Raw genomic sequence first — 20,354 nt, 5'->3', positions numbered from 1 at the left:
TTTATATAGAACATAATATAATGCTAGTCAAATGCAGTAAGGTATTTGGAAATAATGTGGGGGAAAGTTTAACTATATGATCCAGCTGATTTTCTTAAAGGCATTATCTCTACCCTGTGTTACTTAGGTAGTTCCAATTTTGCTGGAAAAACTCTAAAATAATTCAGCTTATAATTTTAGTCTAAGACAAAATAAGCTTTATTTTTTTCCTTATTGCATTGACTTATAAACAGTCTTGTTAGGAACCAGATTGGACAACATTATGTGCTCCATAGTTCTTGATGTACTTGTTCAATCTTTTCATACCTCTCTGCTCTCTTGCTAACTTGAAACAGTCTTCGTCAAGGTATAATCCACAAATAAACTGCCAGTGTTAATAAAATCTCACTCTTACCACTTAATTTGTAGTCAAATTGCTATATTCCATCTAGCTTTAAAGAAAACTCATGCTTACCAATAGTTTTAAACAGCTGTATTTAAGATTGCTGGGAGAAAACTCATGTAAGAAAAGCTATTTTAAAAACCTCTTGTACTAAAGATAGTTTTAATAAAAACTCATGTAAATGCCCTCATTTTGGAGGAAACTGTTATATGTAAGCTAATTTTTATGAAAACTAATGTGCACAAGTAGTTTTAAGCACACTGTATTTAAGTAATTTCCCTGAGTGATTCTGAGGTACACCAAAGTCTGAGAACTAAGGACATAAAAAGAGAGTTTAGAAAAATTTTTTTCATGCTCAAGCCCTTTTTTTTCTCTAAATTTCACTTAAAATGCAGTGGCCCCAGGGGCCACTGTGGTCTCATCAAGTCATTTACTCGAGGTTAAGAATTGGTTGCCTAGGGCATGTATAAAAGGAAAAAGAAGAGAGTGTAAGGAACCTACATTTCTGAAATGTATGGAGGTCCTTCAAGGGGAAAAAGGGTGCAGAGCGCAATTAAACTTCCTATTTGATCATTTTGAGTAGGCCAACACCTATAAGTAAATATGAAGGTTATCAATTGGATAGAATGAAATTTTTGTCTCAAAGATGTGCAGTTTCTTTTTGAGTTGTCTCTAGAGAGGATCTTTTGAATATCGAATGCCAAATATGTGCTATATATCTTGCTTAGAATTAGTGGTCATACCTCTAGAATCAATAAACATCAGTGACTTACTGAATCTCAGTTATATGCATGATTATGCTTTAGATCACTATAACACAATAGAATCAACTGGTTATCTTAAAAAACAAAACAAAACAAAACAAAAAACCCAAAAAAACTATTGTCCTGCCTCCATTCCGGAATAATCAAATTAGAATTTCTAGAAACGAGGTTCAAAACTTCTACTAGATTCTCACTTATTGCCGATTTGGGTCCTTCTCTTGGGTGCAATGAAATCGCCCTTGATTTTTAATACTTGTATGAGGAAATGTGGTTTTGGATATGGTTTGAACCTCTAAAATGGAAAACCTCTTTTACAAACTGACTCTGTATTAAGATGCATGATAAATTGTACTTACTGTCCACCTGACCAGAGAACAATGTTTAATTTCTCTGTAAGGAACTAACATCTGTTAACCAGTATCTTTTAACAGAATTCTTATAAATGATCTCATTTTCTATGCCATTATATTATTTCATTTAATTCTCATAGCAAATATAGGTCAACAGATTACCTTCATTTTATAATTGAGGAAATTGAAGCTCAGAGAAATTGAAAATTACCCCCAATGATCAAAACTATTTTTTATTAAATGACAGCTATGTGCCAGGCATGGCTAATGTGTTTTGTACATGATCACTGGATGAGATACACATTATCATGCCTGTGTTCCCTGGAGTATGATCTGTAGAACAATGGTCCATCAAGATGCTTCTGGGGAAAAATAGATTCTGTTATCTAATAAGTTTGGGAAATACTGAATACTTTCCAATCGTGTTGAAAATTCCCAATGCATCATAGCTTCTTAAACAGACTGCGATATCATGCAGTAAAGGAATGTTTAGAGTAATGCTCCATGGGTCCCTTGACGAGGAAAATCTTATTTGAGTAACACTTGCCAGTGGGACCCACTGGGAAAGATATTCCTTCAAGACACCTGTAGGACCTAGATACTATGTCCTGGTATTACATATTAAGAAACCAAGGCTTTAAGAAATTCAGTCACTTGTCTATGGTCATTCAGCATGTGTCTGTACCAGAACCTGCACCTAAGTTCTGTTGATTTTGAAAATTCTCTTTTGATTCTAAAATCTAGGACTCCAGGCTGCTGACTAATATCTATTTCTTTGTTAGTAAAGCTGAAATAAAATTGTTGAGAGGATTAAATGTAATGCTGTATCATTTCAAACATTTCAAAACATTTTGAAAACCATAAAATAACATATAAATATCCGAAGTAGGTGGTATGCAGCTTTAAGTGGCACACAAATATTAATTTTATCCAAACCTCTGAATTACACTTTTAAAAGATAGCTCTGTAGAAAGTGAATTTTGTTATTGCTAACCTTGATCATCCAAACTTTATCAATCACCCTTATACTTTTTGGTAGCATCTTTGATTTATTAAATAGCCCTTAGGAATATAAACTTATGTAATTTGTGATTTCTATATACAGAATAAATGAATTATGAATAATAAAATATTTATCCCAACATTTGACTCTATTGATTGTGAAGATGCAAACCCTGACCTAGGACAAAGTATGTTGCTTTCACTTCAATAATAGTAAATAAATGTTGGTGTAATTTATAGATTTTTTTTAAAAGTACGTTTATTTAAAGAAGAAAGCAAGACTGAGAAACAATCAGGGCAAGAGTCAACTTTCCTAAACATGCTTTACTGGAGAAATAGAACGTTGATTGGAGAGACCTGGGGTTCAAAATTTGGAACCCATTTAAAGTTAAGCAAAGAGAAGGCAAAATGCTACATGATTGCAGAGATGGCTTATCTTTACTTCTGAGAAATATGTTTTGGGGGCTAACTTCGTATGTCAAAAGGTAATCCGTTAAGAAGAATGAAGACCAACTGATCCCGTACTGAGGGAAGATGAAAGGCATCTTTAATTCCCCTACTCACCATGAAGAGGAAAGAAGCTCAGAGGGATAGCAGACATCCTTCATAACAACAAATTAAGTATGCAGTTGGTTTTCTATGTCACCAAGCTCAGTTAGAGTGGGAATTATTTACAACATTTTTGAACGCAGGTGGGAAATAAATCTACAGAGATCTGTAACTAATGTGTATGGAAATTTTTTCTTCTATTTATTTTCTGCTTCTTGCCCTTCCCCCCAATATACTTGGAATGAATTGATAATGACGAAGCGTCCAGAGAAATGAGTGTGACAGTGGCAGTGCTCAGAAAAGATTGGTATGAGAACAACCACTCTATCCTGGGTGAGTAGGAAGGGAATAAAATAACATCTCGTGAAAATGTGTTCGTCAGTGCGGAGTGAGAGTGAGTAAGTGGAAAGTAGAAGATGTTATGCATTAGTTTCTAGTTTAGGATCTTGTTTGGAGCTTGCAAGAAACAATCTGTAGCATGAAAAAAAAAAATCACAGTTACTTAGAGACTTTGAGCATACTATGATCTGAACCTACAGAGGATTGTCAAGTGAATGTTATGTGAGAACTTGATGAAAATGAATTTCTACCCAGGGATCATTCTTGACTGTGTTGTGCCTTCCTGAGTTATTTTCAATTTAGCTAATGCTCTTCTGTGATGCCAGAGGTTTCAAGTTTAGTTTTCACTTTCTGGATCACGTTTTTCAATTTTTAAAATCCAAGACATCTTTGAGTCTTTGTGTAAATAATACATTTTAAATAGTGGAATCAATTTGAGTTGAATATCAACATTGTTACGCAGTTACTACAAAAAGATAGGGCTTCAGGTAGTTTGAACGTGTGGATCTACAGAACATAAGGGAAGGGAGAGGGAAAGAGGAGAAAGCAAGGTCCACAAAGATAAAAACAATTCCACAATATTAGCGTTTTGTTTTTATGCTTTGCACTGTGGAAAGTCTGGATCTACTTTTTTCATGAGGAAAGACTTGTTTATTTTTAATGCATGAATATAGAACTAAGATAACCATTGTTTAGAAGGTATAGCAGATTCTGGAAAATACACATATCTTGGAGTTTATATACCCTTAATACACCTCAGTTTCAACACAGAATGCACATCCGTTCTCAGTGCATTGAATTCAATGTCTAGAGTCCGTGAGTTTTGCTATCTTAAAGGGATAGGGAATTATGGCTATTTATGCTTAGTAGATACAGATATCATCAACAACACCAATTAGCAGAAACAATTTCTACTGAGCAGTTTTTTTCCTTTAACAGATTACACAGTATGAACTGAGGACTGTGTCCGAATCCCTCTCTCCTCTCGAATTAATTTGCCACATTCTAAATCCGAAGATAAAGTGGTTCCAGAAGTGGAGTTGGTTGGATGGGTTTGCTTACACTGCAGTCCATAAAAGAAACAAAAAGCCTTGCATGCAAAAGAAATGAGAAAAATATAGAAAAAATGAATAAATCAGAAGCAAAAATGAATGTTTAAATGAAAATTTAAATAAAATGAAGCTGGCAGTTATGAGAAGCACATTAAAGCATAACATATACAAGCTTTTATTTTTCAAATTAGTTGCATAAAACAAGACACCTCAAGAGCAAATTGAAAGTTAAAACAAAGCAGAGCAGTCCATTTTCCCTTTTAAGCAAAGATAGTTTTCTCTAACAAAATCTAAGAAAGGGGTGCTTAATATTCTCACAATTGCCTTGTTATTGTGGGAAAATTTTCATGATAAAACCAAGTTATGATCAATCACCCCCAGCTTTGGGACTGTAAGGAGAGTTTCCACTTAAAGGAGGTGGGACTGGCGTGTGATTATTAATCAGAACTGGCTATATAATTTACGAGGCCCAGTGCAAAGTGAAAATATGGAACCCCTTGATCAAAAATTATTAATAATTTCAGGACAGTGACAGCTGAGCATTAAACTAGCCCTGTTATTAATTGTTTATAGTCTCAAAATTCTAACAATAACTTTAAATTGAATGGATGGCCTAGTGCACCACAATGGGCATGAACTTCGTACTTTAATTATTCTAGTATGCTTATGAAGGAATTCTCTTTAATACAATCATCTTATTCAGGTTGGTGTAAGTTTCTGGTGTGATTTTTATCAAAAACAAAAGTGACAGGCAAAAATGGTTGACTGTTGAAATCAACCATAATCCTAAATACAATTTGGAAAAATAAAGTCTCTAATATATTTCATTGTCATTCTGTATAATTTATCATATTCCTGGTCCCCCAAAATTGGTGAATTATCCTTTTACAAACCATATTTTGAGGGAGGTAAATGCTCAGTTTCAAAATGCTACATTTATATCTTTATGTAAATTGCTTTGCATTAGTCCATGTGCTCAGCATCTAGACTTAAAGGATGGTAACATTTCTCTCAAAGATCTTTTTATATCTTTTCCAATTTTGGATTTATTTCTTGCTTGATTTATCTAGGGTTTCTATCTTAAGAGCAAATAACTGTTCAAGAAATTAACTGAGTTTGGAATTTCTGCACTGCCATTCCAAATAGTGCTAATTGGATTTAGTATATAAGGCGCTTCCTTCTTCTCATTAATAAATGATGGGGCTGCAGTGCTGGAAGCACCTGGCAGGGATTCAATAGCTCTTTGCTCTAACTCAGAAATGGCTCTTCTAGGCATCTAATACAATAGGCTGTTACAAGAAAGGGCAGGCATCTTTAAACCCCCCAAACTTAAGACAGATCACGCCAACTAAAAACTACCTAGTCCTAGAAAGAGATGACTCACCTGTTCAATATCATTGTTCTTCCGTGATTTGTATATAAATTCTCCAATGGCTACAAATACAGAAAGGACCAGTCCAGCAGCCAGAACAATGAAGATGCCCCCAATATTTTCTACTCCCAGAGCACTGGCCTCTTTGTTGTCTTCCTCGGGGCAGCCATTCCCCCGCCACCACTTCTCTTTCATCATATGCAGCTTGCCCTCTTCTTGTAACTGAAGAATAGCAATAGTGATTTTATCCCGGTAAGGAGAGCCTGTAAGTAAGGTCATTTGGATATTGGTCACCAAAAGGTTGGAAGATGTCAGGAAGGATTATTGTCTTAAAGGTAACGACTTTATGGCTGTTGGGAAACCCCAGTCCACAAATTGACTGGCAAAGGGCACGGAGGTTGAATTCTATATTTTGAAGGCTCTAAATAATTGGAAAGTGGATAGCTGACATGCTGAGATTAACTCTTGCCCAGACTGTCTGTTCCTTTTAAATAAGGAAAAGCTGAGCTGGGAATTCTGTGACATACCTCTGCTTCTGGTGAGGTTTTCATAAATCTTTTCCCACGTTGGGGGATTTCGTTGTTTAGATTTTATTTTTTCTCAGTTGTCTAATATTGTGACAGCCTGCCTAGATGATCACCAGTGCCATCTTGTCTTTTCCCTAGGGCAGCCGCTAGACAATTCCCAGTCTCCCTTACAATTAATTCAGTGTGGTGAAGTGACCAGTTTCTAGCCATTTGGGGCTAAAATGATGTATGACTATTTCCAGTCCTATCCCACATTCTCCCAACATGATCCTCTACTTTCTCTCGTCATTTCCCCAAATATGCAGTAGGAAGGAAAGGACTTCAAGTCACTAGGTATAATGGAACCACCAATTGGAAGGAATTTGGATCCCAGGATGACTGCATGAACAGTCTCTCTTTCAATGCACACTGGACCATGGCAAGGTCAAGAAACCAACATTTATGATGTAATCCACTTGAACATGGCAGATGTTGGTTACAGTATTAGTCCATACTGACTAATATACTTAGTAACATACCATTAAGATTAGGTTTTGAATGCTTCAAAGGTTCTAAAAATTCTGCTAGGTTTGGAAAATTTGCAAGGACTTCATTGATATCTTTTATTATACTCAATCTTCTAGTAATGTCACTGAACTTTTAATTATGTTAGGGTTAAACAGTACTGACATCTGTCTGTAGCCATAGCTTGCCCAGTACTGGTTTCCTATGCCAGTTTATGCAAAGGGAGAGATTAAAAGATGGTAAGATGCATTTACTCAATTTCTCATTGGATGCTAAGAATTTTTTTGTTGGTATTTCTTCTACTTAGTAGGAAGGCAGTACACCTTCACTCTTTCTGTTGCAAACTTTAAAGTTCTTCTTGGTAGGAATAAAAAAAGGAAAAAATCAAATAGCAAATAGAAAAATGGGTCATCTTAGAACTAGAAGAGATCTTAGAAATCATATAGTCTAGTCCATATATTTTAGCCTTGAAAAAATTTAGGATGTGGAAGTATGAGTAAAAGTACTAGTTACTGGCAGAGGCAAGGACTTAATTCACTTCCTCTTACTTCTCACTTAGTGTTATTTCCCTGAAACCTGCTTCCTCTACCCCACAGCCTGCCCCTCTTCCTGCCTTCAGCCTCCACATACACAAACCTTATGTTCCGTGGCATGTTTTATTTTGGAAAAGCAGAAGGTTAACAGTGTGGCATTTGTCATTTTTCCTTCTTTCCTCCCAAAACTTCCTAAAGTCATTGTCAGTACTCAAAATCAAGTTTAAAAGAAGTGCAAAATGTTTTGGAGTTAGATTGTGGCTTGTCAATTAGAAAAATGGATTTTTGGTGAAAAAATGCCTCTTGTAAGCCAAATTAAAAGATATTGGCTGCTTGCTTAAACACCCCCAGAATAGTGGTTAGTGTCAAAATTAGCACCATTAACATACCTATAGCATGTTGAGCAATTAAGTGAACCAGGAGAGCTTCGCTTTAATGTACAAGAAAATGCTCTGAAGAGCGTTAAGAATGATTCTTACGGTTGCGGTTGCCGCTGTAATTATAGCAGTATACGCAGTGGGCACTCAATAAATGTTGACTGACGCTCTCCTTCTGCCTTCAGGCTGCACAATATCTACAACATCTCAGACAGACGGGGATCGGATCTCCATTTAAAGTTGTTCTCTAAGGAAGGTAATTTCCAGCCTCCTGGTAACCTGTTTAAGCCGTAACTGCTCTCATTCTCTTGAAGTTTTATTTTAAATCCCTCAGGAGGCATATTTCCAGAGCTTCTGTCCCAAGAGTCTCAAAGAAGCAAAGTCTTCAATTTTGTGTTGTGACCGAGCCCACTTTGCCAGTCTTTGACCATGTGAAAGAGTTTAGTGCTTTCAGGGAGTCAATGAAGGCAAGACCAGAATTGTGTGGAGAATTTTTTTGTATCTGAATATATTTTGGCTTCAGTCTCGTTGTTATTGCTTAAGTGGACTGAGTGACATCAGAAGTGATTTATTACAAGTCACTTGAAAAAATATATATGTACACACACAGATCTTCCTGAATAGCAACTGAGCTTTCTTAAATAGTCAATTCATCATAGAAGAAACATCTCACAAATTTATCCAGCAGCTGTATTCCCAGTGGATGTATTCTCTCTGAGGTCTGCCATCTGTTCCGATTATTCCTTCATTGTTTTTGGTTTAAAAGCCTGACAGGTTTATAACCAGTATGAAAAGTTCCTTGAGTGTATTTCTTTTTATCTAGGGAGGGGGAAGAGCTCTTCAACTTTGGAACTTGTGTGTCAGAGTATGGATGAGGGTGGAAAAAAGTAGACTGCCTCAGAACACTCAAATCTCTATATCATATAATATACAATGCAGTGATACTCACTGAGACTCATTTACAAGAGGGCAAAGTCATTTTCAAATTGTTGCATTAATTCAGGGCTGTCGCAGAAAGAAGCCCCTTGCTTCCTTTCCATTCTCCCTACCCCCAAACTTTAACTTTAGTGTTATATTCATTCATTAGAAGAAATGTCCATTAAAAGTCTCATAGTAAAGTACAAATATTCTTAGAAGGAATGATACCCAATGTTATTTTCTCTCGTTATTACCAGATAGGAAATTTGGTGAGCAAGGAGTAGTGTTGAAGGTGGTCAAGGTGGGCTGATGAGGTGGAAGATAAAATGAGGAAAGTGCAGTTTTCAACTCTATAATTTAATCTAAACATGGTTCTATTATGAAACTACAGTTGCTCCTCTGAGAAGATGTAGAATATAACACAATCAATCTTAAGGTCTTGATTTTGAAGATTTAGGTAAATGTACCCACTTCTGGTACTTTTGTCTGACTTATGGCCCATTTAACTAAAATCAGCAGTTGTGTGATATAAAAAAATAGCATCTGCCTAACTCTCCCCACCCCTATTATGGAAAATGAGGTGACAAAGCTTGGTTAGGGAGATAGTAGATTGTTTTACAAAAAGAGTCATAGCATTCCTTTAATTATTATCTAACAATCCCACTGAGCCTCCTGCAGAACATGTTCACTTAATCAAAGGAGAGTTTACCATTTGTGAAAAAAAAATATACTCTTTACTAACAATATTGGTATTTTCATAAGGGAAAGTTATTGAAAATAAAGGGACAAGAAAGTAGTTATAGGTTCCCTAGCTCAATCATTTTTCAGGTTTATTTAGAATACAGTCTTGATAACAATAGTAACAATAATAATAAAGTTAATTTCCTCCATAGCATATATTTCTAACACTAGCTAGAGAGCAGGGAGTCAAATTGGTTGCCTATTCATAGTAAAGGGTAAAGAAAGTTGATCTTTATCTGGTTAATTAAACTAATATTGATCAAAAGTTGAATATGGGATATATATAGTCTTTTTTTTAAATGAATTTGTGGCTAAGTGTCCAAACATTTAGAACAGTCCACCTAAAATCTGATTTTTTTAATGAAAAATGGAACATCTAACAAACTTGTGTTCAAATTCACACATACGCAATTGACTAGCCTGAAAGACAGCTGCCCCCTTTGGATGACCATGTGGTCTCTAAATTTCCATAGTTGCTACCATTCCCTATTGCTTCCTCAAGCAAACAAGTTTATTCAGTTATGATACCTCCTTAGCTTCTATAAGCATTTGAGTTTGTGATCCTTGTCTAATGTTGAGGGTTGGACTGGACAATCCCTTTCATACAACAAAAATAATAATATAAACTAGAAAATCTTGGATCCCTAATAATATGACTTGACTGTAACCAAGATTTTTGCTTATTAGACTACCCAGTGGTCTAAGGTGGCCCCAGATTTCTCTCCCTTGGAATGCTTATCACAAAATTAGTAATCATTCACTTGAGAAAAGCAGATTACCACCATACCCAAACCATATATGGTACAGTTTTCTATAGAGAGAGAAACCATAATTGTCCCTTAAATATAGAATATAGTTCTATATGTTAGACATGCAAGAAAACCTTGCTATATGGGTCTGTATCCCTACAAGGCAATAACATCCCTAGGGAAAACAGTAGCACAAAATACAGAAATGAGAATATTTGGAGGTTTTAGATAGTTATCCTTGATTGTATCGAACATATTGCCAAAGAATTATAATTTAATCTTTATCTTTCTTCTTTTATAGATATAACTTTGGTTTTACTTCTGTTGACATAGAATTCTAACCTTTCAACTTTTAGCATCTATATGCATCTATATGCATAATTAATTTTGTTATATTCCAATATAATTTAAGATAGAAAAACTAGATAGGCATGTATAGGTACTGAAGACAATAATGTCAAGAGGATTAATCAGGAAGATATTCTTTTAAAGATATTTTTTGAGAGTAAAATAATAAAATTGATATACTCAACTAGATATCTAATGGTAGAGCTTGAAAGAGACAATGGGTTGAAAGTTCATTAAGTTAAATATCTGGGAATTGTCGATTCAAAACACGCCTCTGACCTACATGGGCATTTCCCTTATTGATTAGTCCACTAAAGGTATTATAGAACTTCTCAGAGTGTGGAGTAGATATCTCTGAGTTTATTCCCTTCTAAACTTCATAATTGACATTGCCCATCTCAGTCTTGGCTCATGCCTTGCTTCTCTTACCGATAGGTGTTCCCACTCCATAACCTTTGGAGTCAATGAGGCCCCCAATCTGAGTGAGGTTGCAGTTTCTCTGTGTCACATACTCAATGCTGGTAGACTCCATCAGCAGGGCGTAGTCAGTGGTGAGTACTCGGTGGATCCCTTCATCACTGTTTTTAACCAGGGCAGTCTGCTGTCTGCTGCTCATGAAAGCCCACATCTTCTCATAGGTGGATATCTTTGATTTCTGCAGGGAAAGAAAGAGCACCCACCAGCAGAAGAGTGCTGAGAAAATGCGTCCTAAAGCTATTCAAAATCCCAGTGGTCCAAATAGTATAGAGATTCTTTCTTTTCACATAGGAAATCAGTATGGTTGATCCTTGAACTTCAGTTTGTAGTTGAGAAGAGCCCAATTTATTACAGGGAAACATTAGAAGCACTGAGGCAGCTATGGAGGAAAAGGAGATCTTACAGATTAGCAATATAAGACATTGGCTCAAAGTCCTTTTGTTGTTAGGGAAGAAAGAACACTGGTATCAATGACAGCATTGGCCTAACGAATTGAGGCCACTAAGAACAAATCCTCGAGGCATACTGGATCAAGGAATGACTAGCTCACTCCAGGACTCTACTCATTGACTCCATTTCCATTCATCCCCTAACTTCAGCAGGTACTGTTTTACTATTTTCTGGTGTGTACGTCTCTATACCTGATACAGCATGCCTTTGCTGGAGACAGCCCTGAGATAAATCACATGCTATTGCTGCTTTGTTTATGAAAGAACTGCCATTCACTCTTATCTTTTCTGGAAAATTTAGAATACAAATATTCTTTACAAGTTAAAATTCAGATCAGAAATTTCTTCGTACTGTATATGCTTTTTTATGTACATATTGAATTTTAATTGCAACTCTTTCAGAAAATGAGGCCTGAATATTTCATTTCAAAGTGTTCTATGATGTCTTTCCCCTTATTCTTCAGCTTTTTCATAGATTCAATAATAAACCATAAATATGATGCATATGATATATGCATCTATACATTCCGTTAACTCATTATCTTACTTTCTTTGTTAAAATATACTGCCTTAGTTTTCATATTGCTTGGATATGGACTTTTTATTCTTTTGAATAATGACCTATGACTAGACATTTACATTTTACTCTGTAATTTCCATATTTTTCCAATTTTTTTCTGAATTTGTCTTCATTTGCATCAACACTCCCCTCCATTTATTTTGAAAATGAAAAACATTATGGGAATTACTAATAATTCTGAGCTAATTCCAGCCCCTACACATGAGATAGCTTCTTTGGCAGGCATAGGGCGTATCATCTCAGGAGTGCAGAGAAGCTTCAAACATGATTTGGGGCCATAAGCAATAAATGGAATACCTGTGGAATCAACTCTGGCGTGGTTATTCATGCTCAAGTGTTCCTGGGGGCTCAGTTAATTCCTAACTCTATTTAGGACCTGGGTTAATGCTGTAGGCTTTATGAGTTAAGGGAGGACAGATGGCTTTATTTTGGATTGTTAGGCATTTGAAGATCCCCCTGAGAAAGTTCTTGTGAGACAGACAACAATTCAATAAACAGTACCTTATAGATACTGGTATTTTATGGAAGCCATTCTATCATGATTAGGCCCCTGTGAATTATTCCTCAACTCCAGAGATATCTGCAAATTGGAGCTCATGTCTCCATGACAAAGGCATGGTTTTTGGTATCAGGGTCAATGCCTCATTTGTTGTGTGATTTCAACCTCTATGAGATGGATAATACTAAATTTGTAATAAAGAGGTACTTGAAGGAGTACGGGGAGGTCAGTCTGTCTTTTGGTAGTAAATGCACAGCTGGGAAAATTTTTTCCTCCTTCAGGAAACTACATTAAGGGAAAATAATTTTCTTAGAAGTATGAAATTTTAAAGTTGTCAGAGACTTTAGAAATTGACTCATTCAAACTGCTGTTTTCACAGAGGAGGAAATTTTGGTATAGAAGGTTTGGAGACTTCAGGGAAGTCACAGAACTAGTCAGTATCAGGCTGATACTTGACCCCAGGACTCCCAATATCCAATTCAATGCTCTTTCCACTGTACCATGATGATCTTGGGGAAATGGATGTCCTTACTGCCAAATTTCCCCTGAGAATGATTTTTTTTATTTTTTTTATTTTTTAAAGATTTTATTTATTTATTTGACAGAGAGAGACACAAAGAGAGAGGGAACACAAGCAGGGGGAGTGGGAGAAGGAGAAGCAGGCTTCCCGCTGAGCAGGGAGCCCGATGCCGGCTCTATCCCGGGACCCTGAGATCATGACCTGAGCCGAAGGCAGATGTTTAATGACTGAGCCACCCAGGTGCCCCTGAGAATGATTTTAATCTTATTTGCTCTACCTTTGACAATAGCTTCAATTCATCGACTCGTATTATTCCCTGAAGAAGTTTGCTATTTTGTATCATGTTAACACAAACTCAGAGTCAGCCTCCACATTAAAAAAATCCCATGAAACATCCATTTTTAATCATATTTAACTTTTATTAAAAGTGAATGTTGTAAATAGTTAAAAAACTGGATTTTTATTTTTAGGAAGTTGAGGACAAAACAAAATAAGTGATGGGACCCTTCATGGTAAATGGACAAGGACTTGAAGGACAGGGAGGGAGATGAAAAGATTCAACTCAAAACCTACAAGCCTGTCATTGAGCCCCATTAGGTATGTTCTCAAATTATCTGCTGTGGGGGGTTGTCTAATTTCTCAATACATGGCAGACCTATCTGTGGTCTTACTACATGTGACTAGCATACAGCTTGTATAACATGTGGCTCACCAAAAGCACTCAACAGCCTTCAAAGTAATCTACACTCAAGGAGAAGTATCCACCGATCATGTACTTGGTGCTACCACGATATCCATGAACTACAAAAATTCTCAATTACTACTCTCAATTTCTTTTCCTGTCTCATCACAGCTTGGTAAAACAATGTTTCCTGAGTTAGCATGTTCTTCGTACCACAATTTGAGTAGCTCTTCTCTATGGAGCTGGAGGTCATGGATTTAATTCAACCATATCTACTTTTTTCTTCTCAGAGTAGAAGGTTGTTCTTGACCTGAACTCCCTGTGGTGCTGGAGGGGAAGTCTAGCTGGCATGGACCCCTTTGAAGAGTTGAAGGCAGAACTGTTTCTCAGTAAGAAGACTACCACTTGGTAGAGGACTTGGTCAAGTTGAAGGTACAAGAGACATTCTAAATTTCTTTGACCCCCTCCTGCTATTCTTGTTGGGGCTTAATGATGGCAAACAAAATGGAACAGAGAATAGAACCCTTCTGCTTCCAGTTAAAGTTCTCTTTAATCATTTAGAAATTTTGCTCTTGTGGGGCTCCATTGTATTCCACATTTGGAATTATAGACTATTTGAGAAGCTGAGGAGCTTAGATATACAGAAAGACTCCCAAAATGTGGCTACAGAATAACCTTTTTCACTGTTAGAAATACCTGTAGGTGGCTCAAGCACCCTAGGACACAGTTTTCCACCTTTGAAACCTACAGGAAGAACTTCATGGTTGGAAGAGTTTCCCTTAAGGATTCTTCAACCCCTACATTCTACTTTCTGGACCAACTCCTTCATTTTTCTTATGCAGGTCTTGACTTTGGAGACACACAGAAGGTCACATTTTGTTAGTGAAAGAGCCAGCACAGAATGAAGGTTTCTTTCCTCTTTACTTCTGAGTTCTGTCCATTGTGATGCCCTGTTATGTAATGTTTATTTTTTGTTAGGTCAAAAAGTACTATTTTGGTAGTAGTTAGATTTATTCCTTTTTAATAGATTTTCCATTTTTAAGACACAAATCTTAATAATTCTTAAATGGAACTGTTTGAATAGCAGATATTTTTGCGCTTCTAAATTGTCTGTAGTCTCAGCCTGCTAAATCATTTTAAATAATATATATTTAAAAAATAGAAACAGTGAATGCCTCTTGTTTCATTGAATATGTCAAAGGTTAATTAGAATATTTGTAAAGTACTCCAAGCTTCTTAGCAAAAGTACCTAAAACTGAAAAGTCTTCAGTAATCTGAAATCGTCTTTTTTTTTTTTCAAATATTGCAAGAGAATCAGGTTTAGATAATTTCATTTTGCCTGGTTAAATCTGATTATGTGGCTATTCTATTGCTGATGAAACACTATTGGCAAAGATTAAGCATATTTTCATCTAAAATCTGTTATAAGGGAGTGTTACTATATCTCCATTTGATGATCATCATTTATTTTTTTTCCCCCTATGGTGCATGCAAGTTAAATACTCACTGGGAAATGATTTACAATGTATCTGTGTTCAGTTAAAAAGTACTTATTGAAAATAGTAATAATCACCAGAACATGCAGTGTTTACTGTTTGCCAAGCACTTTTCTAAGTGCTTTGTGTATATTAATTCATATAATCTTTACAGTGATCATATGAGAAAGATGCCATTTTTATGCCTCTTTTATATGTGTGGAATCAGGACACCACATGAAGAAATGATGAAGCTAGGATTTGATTCCAGCAATCTGGCTCCAGGCTCTGTGTTCTTAACCAACAGGGAGTTAGCTATTTGTTTTATACACCGACCAACAAACTCATGGTTTGGCTAATGTTTTAACGGCTAAATTTTCTTAAAAAATCATTGTAGTAAGTAGCAGTGCTATTTTCCTATGATAATCAGAACTGTTGCACCTCTTGCTGTCGGCATCTAATGTATAGAGCTATATACATAAGTTAGGCAGCTTACATTTGTATAGACAAAAAATTAGATTGTATTTTCAGAAGTGTGACAGTTGGAACTTAGAGGGAAGTGTGGATATTGTTTCTATTTTTTCCTTTAACAGTATTTTATTTTTTTATTTTTTTAAGATTTTTTTTAAAGATTTTATTTATTCATCTGAGACACAGAGATACAGAGAGAGAGAGAGAGAGCATGAGCAGTGGGAGAGGCAGAGGGAGAGGGAGAAGCAGACTCCCTGCTGAGTCAGGAGCCCGATGTGGGGCTCGATCCCAGGACCCTGGGATCATGACCTGAGCTGAAGGCAGATGCTTAACCATCTGAGTCACCCAGGCGCCCCAAAAGAATGGATTAAGGATTTGATTGTTGGCATTGTTACTCCCTCCAAATAATAAGCTCAAACCTCTGCTCTCCTTTTTTTTTTAAAGATTTTATTTATTTGTTTGGCAGAGGGAGAGAGAGACAGAGAGGGAACACAAGCAGGGGGAGTGGGAGAGGGAGAAGCAGGCCCCCCACTGAGCAGGCAGGGCTCGATCCCAGGACCCTGGGATCATGACTTGAGCCGAAGGCAGATGCTTAACGACTGAGCCACCCAGGTGCCCCTTTCCTTTAACAGTATTTTCTGTTTCATATAATTCTGTTGTTTGCAGTTGCAGGGTTTCTGCTATAATGTGTAAAACAGGTATAAATTCTATAGTGTAAGATGGTCTTAAGACTGATAGAACATCCATTTTATAGTCATATCCCTCTAATATATCATTTTTACTGAGATAAGCATTATTTATCACATTATTTCTTCAGGATATAGGGCTTCTACATTGGAGATATATAATCTTAATACTTAGTAGAATGAGTAATTGGGCAATTCTGCTTAAGACCGATATGTCTGAAGACTTACATACAGATCCATGTTTATGTATGATTATTTATACATATATCCATAACCCCACATGCCTACATACACACTAGGGATAAATTATTCAAATTTTATCTTTGTTTTCTTATCAAAAATGCTATTATGAATATGGTGAATATATGCATATTGAACAAATAAAATGCCAAAAACAGTTACATTTTAAAATCTTCAACTTACTTTTTCTTTAGAGAAATCCTGATTTAAGATAAATCTTAAAACTCAGCCAAAGACCTGGAAATCATCCTATGTAGAAATCCAAGTTTTGAAGCAGATGCATCAGAGGTAGTTTGTCTTTAAAATAACCATTTTCTTTAACTCACAATTAAGTATATTATTTCATTACATAATATGTTCTCATGGAATTTTAAAAATATGATTTAATTTACAAAAATCCCTTCGAAAGGAGATCTCAGAAGAAAGCATTTATACTTATAGTGAGGGCCTCTGTCTTTCAAATGTATGTAATATGATCATTGCAGTTGATCATGCTCTTATCTTGAATTGATAGAAATTTATGACATTTGCAGAATCTCCAAAGTTTTAAAAATTCATGTGCTCCCTTTAAAAAATTCCCTCAGTGGGATTTAAACACCTTTGCTAAAACATTTTTCATGTTTTTCTCCTGTCTAGAGTTAAAGATTGGTCCATTACAGGCAATATACCTGGATTTGAAAAAGGTTAACTTTAATTGACTTCATGGATTTCTTCCCAAACAAATACATTTTTAACATACGGGGACTTAGCATTTTGGGAACTGATGGTAAATTTAGCTGAATCTTTCAAACACAAGCTAATATCTTCTTATGCAGAGAAGTTTGAGAAATGTCTTTCATTTTGTGCTTCCTTATATGACTATTTCTGTCTGGAACCTATCTCCCCATAATGGCTCATTGCTTCAGTTCCACTGGTGTGGTGCTCAGTAACTTCCTTGAAATGTTTTTGGGGTTGATGACAGCTTCTAACCACTCCCTGGAAGGAGATTATAAAGGTTAGAAAGTCCCTTATTCCCATAGCCAGTCTAAAGTCCCTAGACCATGAAAGCCAGAAATGACAAGTCTGTTATGATTTTTTTAAACCTACTTTATCCAAGTCATTTTAGACTGAATCATGATATAATCTGTGTAATCCTCTGGCTTGGGTCTGAGAGGATAGTGATTTGTTACAAGGCAAGCTTCTACTGAGAAACATTTCTTACATGAGTATTTTCTACCCTTCTGGCTCACGAGGACCTCTGATGTTCACACCACTTCCTGTCTGCACAAGACATGCTCCTAAATCACGTGCAGCATTGTGTTTAACAGGTCTGTGTGTGTCTGGTCTCTTTATTGCTCTTCAGGTCTTTAAGCTTTGCACACAGTTTTATACTTGTCCCTTCCTATCCCTTACAATGCCAACCTCAAGTGCTATGACAAGAGCTGTGACTGGAGAGCCTGGAAAACATATAAACTGAAAATGAATCCTTCTGAACTACCTTGCTCTGCTTCTCAGCTGAAGTCTAAGGACAGCCTTACCATCTGGATGGCTATCTACCATCTGGAAACGGTTCCCCTGCAAACACCATGTATGTACCTAGGAAAGCTTTCAAAAACTAAGGTTTTGGTCTGGCCTAGCCTCTGATAGTCTTTGAGATCTTGGGCACAGTCACTCCCTCTGGACTTCTGTGTCCATTAGCAGAAGGCACACCTTCCAGAGATCACTGAGAGTAAGAAAGTTGAGCAAAGACCAACATAGAGTTGTTGGTTTTTGTCTGTCTGTCTGTTTGTTTGTTTGTTTGTTAATTCACAGAGCCTGAAAAAGTAGGACTAGTAACTAGAGGTAAGTGCTGGATACTAATGGTGATGACGTTGGTGGTGAAAATGATAATATCTGACTTCCCGATTGTTTACAATTTGCCAAGTAGTACTGTAAACACATGACCTATTTAGTTATTTATTCTTTAAAATAATCTTCTGAGTTAGCTATTATCCTCAATAAACAGAAAAGGAAATCAAGGTGTGGAGCTTAAAGAACTTGCCAAGGTCTAGGTAGCTAATAAGTAGTGAAGTCAGAATTTGAAGCTATGCTGTCTGGCTACTGAAATCTGAAGCACTTCACCATAAGTTTTAAATGGTATCCCAGCAGTTGGGGTTAGGTATATCTCCTGAGAAGACTGGCTGGTATCCTTAATCTCTGAACAATGGACTAGCACCATTATCCTGTTTGGTTGTTGGTTTGCAAGGGGCATTGGGAAATCCTCCTTTTCGGGCCTCAAAATGTTCTTAGACTTTTTATGACAATGCTTTCTTCAACTGGAAAAAAAATGTTACTTGCTAAATTGTCATCATGAGACCAGAGTTTGGACTATTCCATTTATTCTGAAAGGTAATTAATAGAATTACATCAAGGAGAAAAAAGAGAACTTTCACACTTTCCTTACCTTCTATGAGAGATGGAGAAAACTAGTGTTTTATTATACAGAAAAAAATACATATATTTATATTATATAGAAAACTAGTACTCTATTATGAAAGGGAAGCTGTAGCTGGATGCCCTTGCTGTCAACTTACTTGAGTATAAAAGAGGAAATGGGTCATGTCAACCTTGGGGAAGCTACACCCAAGTTGTGTCCCCAGCTTGGCATTGAACTAACTGATTTTTGTACTTCCTAAGATGCTGGTGGTGGTCTCAGGGGTTTGGGAGGACAGTGAAAACCTTTGCTCTTCAGGCTTTTGAAACAGTAGAAAGAACTAGGCAATTCTGCAGCAAAGAGCTGAGAAACCAATATAGTTAATATCATAGTATTAATTAGTACTATCCCTAGTGGAAAATAAAAGGGAGTTTGTTGAAAAATTCTCTAAGTGAAGTCTCTTGAAGTTCTGAAATATTAAAACACTGACTTTAAAAAAAAAAGTCCATTTATTAATTGACAGCCTGACAAGGAGAAATAAAAGATCCCCTGATATTTGGAGAATTTCCTCAAACATTTTCAACAGTCCCTGGACAGTTGATAAAATACTCTGCCTCTCTCTAACCTTGTCTTGGTAATTGGCCTAGTGGTAGCTGACACCCTTTGACCAAATGGGTATTATGTCATCCACAGTGCTTAAGACTTTAAGACTCAAAGTGCTGATGACCTTGAGAAAATTTGATGTTTAAAAAGCGTCATTAACTGAGTGACCTTGGCCACAAAACTTAGAGTTGTTCCTTTCTTTATAGACAATATCAAATTCTAGCTGTCCATCTAAAGCCTAGTGAATGCATATGGAATTGAATTTATGATTTAATCCTAGGTCTCTTGTGCAAATACAGCCCCTGATGACCAATGGAGTTGTTCTGTGTACAAATGACTCAGTGCAGGAAAACTGCTTCAGGCTCTCCTGTCTCAGACACATAGTACTTTGACCAGCACTTGCTTAATAAATGTCAGTTTATTTCCTCAGCCTTACCTGAATTCACACGGTGGATAGTGCAATTTCACCCAAGCTACTTTAAAAAATTAAATTTTGCTTTTTTTTTTTATGTTGTAAACAAAATAAACCAAATCTGAAATCTGGGGCTGTGCTGTCTGCAAAAATAGAAAAGTCTAGGGAAAAAAACCCAATGGATTTTGATTAAAATTTTAGTGAGCAACTTCTGTCTACACTCTTCAAAGAGAAACTTCTCTAAATGCTTGTGGCCCAGAGACCACATAGAGGGATTAGTGTATTTTGTGTCTTCACAGATTTTGGTAATTTCTATAGTCCTTTCTTTTTGCTACTTCTTATTCCATAGCTGTAAAAACAA

The 20,354-nt window shown here is 36.3% G+C and overlaps 1 protein-coding gene across 9 annotated transcripts in view; it reads right to left on the bottom strand.

Moving 5' to 3' along the window:
* GRIK1 (glutamate ionotropic receptor kainate type subunit 1) overlaps window positions 1–20,354 on the bottom strand; it is a 362,944-nt gene that overhangs the window by 11,126 nt on the left and 331,464 nt on the right. For 6 of the 9 annotated variants that reach the window (XM_028116006.2, XM_028116022.2, XM_028116012.2 and 3 more), the window contains 2 exons: window positions 10,937–11,162; window positions 5,823–6,073 (listed from right to left, as the gene is read on the bottom strand). In XM_028116006.2, coding sequence (XP_027971807.1) covers window positions 5,823–6,073; window positions 10,937–11,162 — 477 coding nt within the window. Of the gene's footprint in view, window positions 1–4,326; window positions 4,477–5,822; window positions 6,074–10,936; window positions 11,163–20,354 lie in introns of those variants that run through there. The other 3 variants (XM_028116030.2, XM_088023152.1, XM_088023155.1) reach the window with 1 other exon arrangement.

This window comes from Eumetopias jubatus, unplaced genomic scaffold (genome assembly GCF_037043125.1).
Source record: "Eumetopias jubatus isolate StellerSeaLion01/CBP00866 unplaced genomic scaffold, mEumJub1_p1.0 scaffold_1, whole genome shotgun sequence".
In the NCBI taxonomy this organism is placed as follows: domain Eukaryota; kingdom Metazoa; phylum Chordata; class Mammalia; order Carnivora; family Otariidae; genus Eumetopias; species Eumetopias jubatus.
This window is presented reverse-complemented; position numbering and strand designations above follow the sequence as displayed.